This window comes from Pelmatolapia mariae, linkage group LG5 (genome assembly GCF_036321145.2).
Source record: "Pelmatolapia mariae isolate MD_Pm_ZW linkage group LG5, Pm_UMD_F_2, whole genome shotgun sequence".
NCBI classification, from domain to species: Eukaryota; Metazoa; Chordata; class Actinopteri; order Cichliformes; family Cichlidae; genus Pelmatolapia; species Pelmatolapia mariae.
In genome coordinates, this window is record NC_086231.1 from 5,673,328 (window position 1) to 5,685,060 (window position 11,733).

An 11,733-nucleotide genomic window follows, 5' to 3' on the forward strand; every position below is an offset into this window, starting at 1 on the left:
TGAAATTAGAGAATGTTGATCAAAAATAGTGTTATTGGGAAGGAAATATTATCTGCTGACAAAAAAAAGTCTTTGTCTGACTAGACGGCCACAATGATTTGTCAGTTACAGCCTTACTTGTGCTTTTTTGTGTGTGTAACATATTTTGATAACAAAACCGAAATCTGAAAAGTACTCTTATTATTTCTGTACCCACAGTTAAACAAGTGACCTGGTGATGCTGTCTGTGTGATAAACAAGAATCTGTAGTTAGCATAGCTTAGTTTAGCATACATATTGACATCAGAGAAACTATCAAAAGCTTCCTGCGCATACTTGATAAGGGAACCTATGAGCTAACTATCTGTTAATTTACAGCTAGTTTAAAAGTAGCGTGTACTCTATGCTGTCACAAGTGACTTCACAGCTGCTGGCACGACTGTGTCGCATTTTCCCGCCATTTCAGTGACACCTTAGAGATTCTTACATTATACAGCAGGAGATGCTAACAGCTTTTAAAGATGAGGCTTTCAAGAGAAAACTCGGAGATGTCCTGTGACATGATAGGTGTCGCCACTCAGTTAGAACTTCCACATCAGTGCTGATGTGAGGGTTTGGGTTTTTTGTTTGTTTGTGTGGGGTTTTTGCAGTTTCTTTAGAAAGTCTCTTCTTTTCATGTCATTGCAACATCTCCCTCTGTATAATCTGGAAATATCTGAACTCCTGTTCTTATATATAATTGAAATGGAAGTAAACTTTTTGTATAATTGCATCTTCTACCCAGCAGCCCCACCTAAGCCACCTTAGCCAGGTTACAAGCTGAACCAAATCAAAGCCTGGCTAACACCAGGAGTAGTGACATCACCTTTGCTGTGCGCTGCTGTTGGTGAGGGTAGCATCAGCAGGTATAAACAGGCCTTTGTGGGACTGTGGTGATGACACAGTCACCACACACAATAACCTGCAGTGACTATAAACTATGCCTTAACATTTAGGTATTGGCTATTTGGAGGAATTTTTGTTATAGCGAGTAATCATTTATGGAAGAAGGTAAGTTTTAAAATTCTAATAAAAAAATAAAGACTGTCTCCGGCCAATAAATTTAATTTAATTTCTGTTTTCTTCTCCATATAAAGTGTTGAACCTGCACACGACCAAAGCCTGCTCAGACATGATTTGTATTTTTATATGCCAATATTTGTTTAGATTGGTTCACACCTAAAGTTCACTGAGTACATAACTAAGTAACAAAGTTTAGAGGGTTGGTTGGACATTCAGACTAGCATAATAGTGTTTATGCTAAGGTAGCCATGCTATAGTTCATATTTAATGTATGTTTATATAATAATGTGACAATTTCAATAAAAAGCCAACATAAAGTGTCTTAGTAAACCACCAGAACAGCTTTAATTATTTACGTTTCTGCAAATCAAAGGAAGAAGTGAACACCAATCTTACTACAGATGTTCCCAGATTTGGTCTTTTGATGATGATGGTTGAGACGACTAATACGCTTATCAATAGGTGTTTAGCTGGGTTGAGATCTGGTGATACGCTTCACATATTTTTTACTTATCAAACCATTCAGTGACCCCTTTTTTAATATAAACAGAGACCATGGGATAAAAATGATCATTTAGAATAACTATTGATTGTGAGTGAATCTTTCCTCCAGTAAGACAAGTGGACACCAGCTGTATCCCTCCAAGCCACCAGATCCCATCTCTGACATCAGAAGGTGAGACTCTTAAACCAGATACCCTGTTTTTCTATATGGTGGCTACATGAAGCCATGTACATTATAAGTGCTTTAAAAGATGAACAGAAAGCTTGACATGCACTGAGCTTATCGGGCTCTCACTCAGGGAGTGTGTTGTGCTTCAGTATGAAACACGTGTGAACCTTTCAGCTCTCTCAGTCAAAGTGCAGCCTGATTCAAGCGTGGGAATCCCTGTGAGAGCGACAAGATGTCACTGCTTTCATGACATAAAACTTTAATGAGAACAAAACTGTTACACATCCGTTAAGCAGCCACTGAGGTCTGCTCCTTTATTGACTTGACTCTGGGTGACAAGACCACACACACACACACACACACACACACACACACTGTTAGACAACAAACACACATGAATAGGAGTCCTTACTGTGTTGGAGGATCCCAGTAGATTAGGTGAGATAGATATTTATGATTCTTGCTGTGCTATTCACTTTCATACACACATTATGTCTGACAAAAATGGAAATGAATGGCTAGAATAATTTTTAGGTGATTAATGGAGCATTTTAAAATAATAATTAGCTCTGTTAATAGACTACTCGTGTATTTTACCCGAGGGCAAAATACATCATCTCAAGTGTCAGATATACACCAGATACCCTACATCATTTGAGCTGAGAGAAAAACACGCATGCCCAGGTCAGAACTGTGTCTGGTGATGGCTGAGATTTTTTTTTTTTTTTTTTTATGCTGGCAGTGTGTGAAAAATCGATGGTATAGCTTTGTGCCAGCCCCGGGCCGTGCAGGTCCCCGCGGACTGGCTCCGTTTATTGTGCTCAAAAAAAGGCAATTACAATGTTAATGTGTCGCAGCAGGAGAGTGAACCCGAGCCGATCCGGCAAGGGGGACGTCAGAAGGTGATGGAGAGAGCGGAGTCACCGTGGGTTAACAGCAAAACGGCGTCTGGGGAGCGTTTTATATCAAATACACAAGCAGGAGGAGAAGGAGTACACTCACCAATGCTTTCAGTTTATATTAATAGATAGATAGATAGATAGATAGATAGATAGATAGATAGATAGATAGATAGATAGATAGATAGATAGATAGATAGATAGATAGATAGATAGATAGATAGATAGATAGATAGATAGAGTAGAAGAATTCCTCTTGCTATTTGTCATTGTTCTCGTGCAGACAGAAGCCACCAAGCAGGACTAATACAAACCCATCTATGTGGAAGTCTCACGGGAGCCCATAATAAGCCATTAAACAGGCGCATTAGGAGTAATGAAAAGGCTCTTAGTGGTTTACCACTGCAGGCCACCTGGATTACTCTTCGTGGAAGTGGGCGGCGGCTGTGATTGTCTAACGGCTCGGCTGCAGCACAGTGAGGTCAGAAAAAATATGATAATGTGAGCTCCACTCTGCATATCTATACAAGCTTTAAATGCTTGGTTTGTAATTAAAATGTTTAAACTACTGCGAAAGGGAAATTACGCACAGACGACGGGGCTGATACGGCAAAATTACGCATTCATATGAACACATTTTGACGAGGACCTCCTCCTACAGAAGGCACCGGTAGCCCACTTTGAGGGACACTTGTCTGGACTCTCAGCTGTGCTGACTGCTGGTGTCAGTTTGACTTAAGTGTTTTTTTGTAATGCGAGGTTTAAGCGGTAATACCCATAAAGTTAATCTCACGCTTTTTTCTGGCCTAATCTACAGTTTAGATTTCAGGTATAACTTATAATAAATGAACCCAAATCCTGCAGTAATATAAAAAAAAAAACACTCGGCTGAAAGTGATGCGTGGTGGAGCTGTACCCTCAATTTTACGTGGCACAGAGAAATACTCCTTTCTCTCTGCTTTCAAAACGATTCACAGCAGACAACACACAATCCAGTCGATAGCACAGGCAGAGCGCTACCTGTGATTGTGATGCAAATGTTAATGGACTCTGAGGTCCTCTGATTAGCCTGATGTGGGCTAATTTCCCTGATCTAATCCCCAGAGAGCGAAGAGTGCCATTTCACCGTCCCTTATTAATTGAGGAGTGTTGGGGTGGTATTTTCTGCCTCGCTGAGCAGGCGCAGCAGCCGGACAGTCGTGGGTTAAATTGAAGGTAATATGGCACAGGATCCAGAAATCTTAACCAAAAAAACCCACATTAAAACGGCCGCATGTGCGCGTTTTGTTGGCATCACTGTCTCATGTCGGCTCGGCTTGGTTCGTGCGTCAAACACACAAACACACAAATAGTGGCACAGTGCCATATCTTTCTATTGTTTCATTGAAAACATTCATGGCTGAGCTGCAGACGCTGCAAAAGCAAAAGTTGACTATAATTGTATTCAGCGATGCCATGGTAACATAAAACCACTGTTAATCTTTGACACGGCACCGGCGTAAAGACGTCAGAAGCCCAACATTATGTATAATTTTCCTTTTGATCCAATAGTCTGGCTTATGGTGGCCAACAAAAGCAAACTGCCGCCCCGGTTTATCCGGTTATTTATTTGTTCGACCTTGTTCTCGGAATGATCTTTCTGAGAGAAAATGTTTCCTGCAATCGAAAATTATTTTATGAATCGAGAAATGGGGAGGGGCGGGGGTGGGTGGGGGCCTTGTGCCAGCTCACCCATGTGTGTAATGCGAAAATTTTAAAGAAAAAAAAGGAGGGCCGGGAGGGGGCTGAGATACTGAGGAGAGAGATGGGAGGGAGGGAAAGCTGTGTACGCGGTGGGGGTGCGTGGGCTGAAATACTGAAATAAAATGAATCTGAGGACAAACTGAGATCACGATGCAATTTTGGATTCTTCCACCACAAAAAAAGGCCGAATGGCAACGACTCGAACATGTGAGTCAACATAAAGCAGCGCAAACTAGACAAAGAGCTTTGATCGGTCATATCTGTGTCGACAGAGATGTGGATCCTCCTGGGACGTGGCACCCTGACCCTCTGACGACTCTTGGGATGGGTGATAAACTGGGGGGGGGGAAATCACTTTCTTGCAAGCAGCGTGCTCGGATACAAACACAACCAATACTGGCATTGTTACCTGTGTATGAAAAGTGCGGTTTGAAACCCTTAAATCTTGCTCATTCTGCCAGTTTATCATTTTAATAATAATAATAGTAATAATAATAATAATAATGTGTCAGAAAAAGAGCTCTTATTTGTTTGAAGGTTGTTTGTTATCCTTGTGCACGATTTTGCGTCCCCATGGATGTGTGGGACTCATCACATGACCATAAAACCAAACTTTACTGCAAAGTCAGACCAAATATACACAAATGTATTATTATTATTATTATTATTATTATTATTATTATTATTATTATTATTATTATTATTATGTGTACAGCAGGTCGTGAGGAGGTCTGCAGCCGCTGTAACCTGCTGGCTGGTGGTGTCACGGCTGCTCTTTTCATCTCGCAGCACACTCCATCAGACAGTGCGGAGCGCAGATCAGAGGAGGGCTGCAGCCCGCTGATAACAGCCTCTGTCATTAACTCTTTCATTCAGGCCAAGGGAAAGCGGCCATTTTCGTTCCCACAGCTGGAAGTTTAAAGGGAAAAAAGAACACAAAGGCGCGTTTGCCTCGTATTTTCTGATTCAAATGCACTGATTTAAAAAGGGCTGAAGCTTTTAATGCTGATGCACAGGCCCGATAGAGCTCAGGCCTGCACTCCAGTCTGAGCCAGTCAGCGTGATTGTCGTGATGCAATTTGGCTCCGAGGTGGATTTGGCTTGACACCGTTCAATTCTGCTAAAGAGGGAAGAAAAATACATCTTTCTAGCTATTTTGCTAAAAGGTTTACATCAAAGAGTTTGCTCATCACGCGTTTTATTTGAAGCAAAATGGTTAATTATAGTTTAATATAATGGCCTCTTAATAGTTATGGAGTGTTTAAAAAAAGTATTGGAAAAAACAGTCTGATACATACAGATACATCTCTCATTAATCAACTGACCTCTCACACTAATTTGAGCAAAAAAATAAAAATAAACAATAACACCGTGAGAGTCTTTGTTGTGGTATTGTGGTTGCTGTTTGCTGTATGATGGCCAACTGGAGATGAGTCAGCTGTATTTCTAGGGAGATGCATCTCTGGTCTTGTCGGGTTATAAGCTATTGAAGAACCCAGTGTGAAAGCTTTTAATAGGCCGCATTATTTATTCTCAGGTCCAAGTAAATGCTCTCCCAATGGAACTCACACAGACAGCAATACAGCACGCTGTCTGTTAGTTCAGGCTTCTTTTTGCTTTTTTGCTTTTTTCTCGTACTGAGCAAGGCCCCGGCTTTGTGTTACGGCGATGAACTCTGATACTGCAGCCTGAGGAAACACTGAACATGGCGAGCACATTGCACAAAGTGCTAGTGACAAGGCAATGTCAACAAACCGTTTACAGCAATTTGAGCCTTTGTTACCGCCTCACTTAACCTACATTTACAAAAACAAATAAAAGCCGAAGGATTTCAAGCATTTTTTTTGTAAAGATGAGGACAACTCAGATCAGCCAAAAGTTAAAATAACGATATTTATTAATTCTACTTACGGTATGTTTAGAGGATAGTTTGTTGGCACCCAAATAAAATATCAGACCCAATCATCTGGGTTTAATTCAGGCTGACATATCACTTAATCCCCTGTCAAGTTTTTCCTGTTCAAACTACGTATTTTCTTTTCTTAATGAATAAATCTCGCAGCGTGGAAATATAGTTTTCTTAAAGGGAGCATCGCCACGGGTCAGACTGTCACATCACAGATGCAAAATCATGAATGAGTGAATGAATGAGTATGCTGAATGAAGGCTTCACCCTGCAATAGAGCCACTAAATGAGCTGCGGGTTTCAAACACAAGCTCAAATTCTACGTCTTACCACCGTTTAGCAAAGACAAAACGCGCGAGATCATATCCCCTGATCAATCAATCAACCCCAAAGCGATGTTTGAAACCCCGATCCAGGTAATCCCAGAAACAATTAAGTTAACTATTACGCTGCTCCGCGTCCTCTTCTTCTTAAAAAGAAATGACATTTGATAAAAGAAGAAATAATTACACCTTTTATTCCTACATCATACAATCTGGTCCGGAGAGCTTGGGGTTTCGTCAAATTTCAGCTTCCTTTTATATGGGTAAAGTTATGCAAGGTTTGAGGCCCCCGGAATGCCATTGGTTGTTGGGATGAGGTATTATAGATTATGGGTTGGGGGTGGTGGGGGTACTGCAAGCACCTCCCCTAGAAATGCAGCAAATCTCTCCCGTTTTCTCCTGGTGGGGCACTGGGAGGGCTGGAGACGTGCTTTGCATTGGCAGGCTGATGAGGACACGTGTCTCCTCCCTGCCTCCCCCCCCCGGGCTCCACGGTACCGCATTGGCATCAGTAAAGGCACCTGAAAGACGAGAAGTAACTCCTGGAAGCGCTGCCTGAAACCTTATAACCCAAAAGAAAGCGATCTTACAGGCCTGCAAGAACCTGTGGCTCGCCTTTTGTCGTGCGTAAAGCTTTTGCGCACGCCGCTGAACTGCCTCAGAGACTGAGAAGGTGCGCTACGCGTCGAGCATCAGAGCGCAGTGCCAAGATGCAGAAACGGAGCAGCGACGTCTGAAGGTGACATGAACCTGGGGATAACGACAGGCTGCAGACGAGCAGTGACTAAAAAGTGGAGATAGCAACTGAAAACCGACGGTGTCTTCAACCAACATTTGCGCTTTCCCTCGTGGCTTTATCTAATGCAGAGAATCAAGAGCTGCAATCCAAAGTAGCCTCATTTTTTTTACTGACTAGAGGAGACAAACACTAATTAAGCTGCAGACAGTTCGGAATCCGGAGAGGTTCGAAAAATGGCGACGTTAATCAGAAGCAAGCTTTCCAATAAACTGACAAATGCAGCCACGGCTGTGTCCAACAAATCCCAGGCAAAGGTGAGCGGGATGTTCGCCAGGATGGGGTTTCAGGCCGCCACCGATGAAGAGGCTCTGGGTTTCGCCGCCTGCGATGACCTGGACTACGACCACCGGCAAGGCATGCAGATGGACATTTTAACATCCGATGAAATGGGGGGAGAGGGGAGCGGAGATGGAGGCGCACAGGAGGGGGACAGCCACTACCAGAGGGACGGCACCGGTCCACCGCACTCTGCCTCAAAGGACGGAGGTCCGACGAACGAGTTGACCGAAGTCAGACCAAAAATCACCGCTTGGGAGGCGGGCTGGAACGTCACGAACGCAATCCAGGTAAAGACGCACTCCCTCCACGGATTGTAAAAGGGTGGTTCTGGGTTCCAAATGGCTGAGCCGCTTCCGAAGCATCCGAGAAATTCGAGATAAATAAATATCTACGAACACATCAAAATAATTATACACAAAGAAAAAAAATCTGCAGGCTTTTCCCTTTGAAGCAACTTTGTGAAGTGGGTGGTTTTTAAATTAAAGCCTGGCAAATATCCACTTTCTTTAAACCTTTTAAGTGCCTTCTCATGATCTCTGATCAGAACAGTGCAGAGAATTTTTAGACGTTTATGCGCTATAAAGGGGGGGGGGGGATAGTTGATTCCCCGGGCCCCCTCCTTTTCTCGACACGCACATTCTTTGTCTGGAGTAATGTGCTGTGTAGCTGATGCACGTCCCCGATAAATGCTCTCACAATACTCCGCGTGGGAATAAATAAGTGGATGGAGGAATTTTTGTGTAGACTCTAGAATAAAAAGAAAACCAAAACCTGCATTTTAAAAATGTTTTATAATTTTGTTTATATTAAAATCTAAATCCAGCTAAGTTAAAAGTAAGAATAACACTATAGTTATGCAGGAAAATTGGTTTTATGATAAAGTCCAAGTGACATTTTGGACTGAAACCATAAAGACGCGGCTGAAAAATATGGAATGTCAAATTACAGAGAGCAGTGTGTGCAAAGAGCTGCTTTTCGAACAAGTATTTATTTTTATTTTATTTTTTTCATGTGGGGAAAAAATCACCACTTTAAAGTGGAGGATTTACTCGAGAGAGCCTGTGTGTACGCGTGCGCGCGCGTGTGTGTGGAGGCTATGCGACAAAAATCCCTCTAGACGCAATCCTTTTTATGCTTTATCGGGGCTGTGGTCACGGCAGTCACCCTGACGTCAGAGTGTGTCTCCTCCAGCTCGTGATGACGTCAGAAGCGGGCAGATGCGCTCAAAGCCAAGTGGAAAACCCACAACATGAAAAGGGGAGTGAGATTCACTGAAGGGTCGGGCAGAGCAGCCTCAAAGCACACATTAAAACATCATCTAGTTACACGAATAAAAAATACTATGATAAGAAAATAATTAATGATTAAATTAATACTTTTCATTTAACAACTTAAAGCGCACAGCCTAATATTAGCGATGCTTTATTTGTCTGTGTTTGTAGGGGATGTTCGTTCTGGGCCTGCCCTACGCCATCCTACACGGAGGATACCTCGGACTCTTTCTCATTATTTTCGCCGCTGTGGTGTGCTGCTACACGGGGAAAATCCTCATTGCCTGCCTGTACGAGGAGGACGAAGACGGACAGCTCGTCCGTGTGAGGGATTCTTATGTGGACATTGCCAACGCTTGCTGCGCGCCCAGATTCCCGTCTCTAGGTGGCCATGTCGTGAATGTAGCCCAAATCATAGAGCTAGTGATGACTTGCATCCTGTACGTGGTGGTCAGCGGTAATCTCATGTACAACAGCTTCCCCAACATGCCAATTTCCCAGAAGTCCTGGGCCATCATCGCCACCGCTGCTCTCCTCCCCTGCGCCTTTCTCAAGAACCTGAAAGCCGTCTCCAAGTTCAGCTTGCTTTGCACGTTAGCCCACTTTGTCATCAACATCCTCGTTATAGCGTACTGCCTCTCCAGAGCGAGGGACTGGGCCTGGGACAAGGTGAAGTTTTACATCGATGTCAAGAAATTCCCCATCTCCATTGGGATTATTGTGTTCAGCTACACCTCGCAGATCTTCCTGCCGTCTCTGGAGGGGAACATGCAGAAACCGAGCGAGTTTCACTGCATGATGAACTGGACTCACATCGCTGCCTGCATCCTCAAGGGTCTATTCGCCCTGGTGGCCTACCTGACCTGGGCTGATGAAACCAAGGAGGTCATCACAGACAACCTGCCCCCAACCATCCGAGCTGTCGTCAACCTCTTCCTCGTGTCCAAAGCTTTGCTGTCGTATCCGCTGCCGTTTTTCGCTGCTGTCGAGGTATTAGAGAAAACATTTTTCAACGAAGGGGCACGCGCCTACTTTCCAGATTGCTACGGAGGCGATGGACGCCTAAAGTCCTGGGGACTCACTCTCCGATGTAGCCTTGTTGTGTTCACCCTGCTCATGGCGATCTATGTGCCACATTTCGCCCTCCTCATGGGCCTCACCGGCAGCCTGACGGGCGCAGGCCTTTGCTTTCTGCTTCCCAGTCTCTTCCACCTCAAGCTTTTATGGAGAAAGCTGCTATGGCACCAGGTTTTCTTTGATGTCGCCATCTTTGTAATAGGAGGTATATGCAGCATATCTGGTTTCATCCACTCAATGGAGGGGCTCATAGAGGCTTTTAAATATAACATAGAAGAATAGATGCAAGCCATTGCTGGAACTAGATGTTAACTGCAAGTCTCCATTTAGTGAAAAAAATAAAATAAAATAAAATTTAAAAAACACGACTTCCTGGCGAGCGCAGTCCCTTCTGCTTAATTCATGCGTAAAAGCGCGCACAGAGCACACGCGGACATTTTCGCACTCATACAGTGCTTGCATCAGTCTATACACACACACACACACACACACACACACACACACACACACACACACACGCACGCACGCACGCACGCACGCACGCACGCACACAGTCACACACACACAGTTGGTGGCAGTGAGGGAATCTAATGCATCCACAACACACTTTAGCCTACGGACAATACATGTTGTATAAATATGCCAACAAGAGTACATATACATATTTTCCAGTGGAGTGAACGTTTACAATATCGACCTTAAAACAAAATTGCAAAAAGGGCAGTTCGCCTTTTCGTCGCTCTTGTGGTGCTTCCCCACACGAGACTTCACTTCATGTAACGCTCGAGTTTGTGATGGACGGACTTGTTGTGATTTAATGATGTTTAAGATGTTTTAAAGGGATTAAAACACACGCGCGCGCACACACGCAACACCACTTCTTTTTTTTAGGTGATTCGCAATTTGACTGCGGGCTTTGAGTGTGGTGTTAAACCCAAAATCGAACGCCTGTGCATCTAAAAGATAAAATAAGACAACGGCAATAACCGATAGAAACACACGACGGCGTAAAGACGATAAAAAATAATTGTGAAGTTTCCTGAGAAATACGCAAAAATTGACTTTCCCCGATTATTTAATATTCTGGCAATGCAAAATATCAGAGAGTACACAGCAGCTAAACAAACTATGCATTGAATGTATGATATTTTAGACACAAATACATAGAAACTGGGAAGTGGAAATTTAATAATCCTTTAAATTTCGGTTCATCCTCGTGTAATAGTAACGCTTTGTTGATAGGCCTGTTTTTTTTTCTTCGATATTTACTTTAATTCACTTTTCAATCGGCAATAACGTCCAGCCCCACAGGTCTCAGCAACACGGGGAGCATTAAATGAAATAATACACACACATAAGAAATAGAACGAAAACACGCACATGAACGCACACACACACGCGGCCTGTTCGTTTTTTATTTCTAATTAATTTTGAAAATCTCCTGTCTCGGAAAAAAAAATTCGGTGTCTGAAAATCTAAAAGAGAGAGATCGTTAAAGAGGAAAATGTGCATACAGACATTTTTCATTCTGTGCAATCCAATGGGTCCTGTGGAAATGTTATAAAACCGTATGTGTAGTGTGTTATTGTGGTTTCAAAAAGATGGAATGTATATCTCAAAGTCGTTATCATATATCGTGAAAATTAATATTAAAGAATAAAGAAATAAGTGAAATTATATTGTAAAAATGTGTGTGGTTTTATGTAAAACGAGAATCGGTCA

The 11,733-nt window shown here is 43.0% G+C and overlaps 1 protein-coding gene across 1 annotated transcript; it reads left to right on the forward strand.

The window, feature by feature from the left end:
- The first annotated feature begins 6,853 nt into the window (after positions 1-6,853).
- On the forward strand, positions 6,854-11,733 carry slc32a1 (solute carrier family 32 member 1). Its single transcript, XM_063473437.1, has 2 exons — positions 6,854-7,950; positions 9,106-11,733. Exons 1-2 carry the CDS (start codon positions 7,558-7,560, stop codon positions 10,291-10,293), a joined length of 1,581 nt encoding a protein of 526 aa, XP_063329507.1. The 5' UTR covers positions 6,854-7,557; the 3' UTR covers positions 10,294-11,733.

What these genes read in the sequence shown, in the direction of transcription:
- slc32a1 (XM_063473437.1), top strand. Translation starts at nt 7,558, where the DNA reads ATGGCGACGTTAATCAGAAGCAAGCTTTCCAATAAACTGACAAATGCA. An exon ending in ACGTCACGAACGCAATCCAG is followed by an intron (nt 7,951 to 9,105) that starts GTAAAGACGCAC and finishes CTGTGTTTGTAG; the next exon opens with GGGATGTTCGTTCTGGGCCT.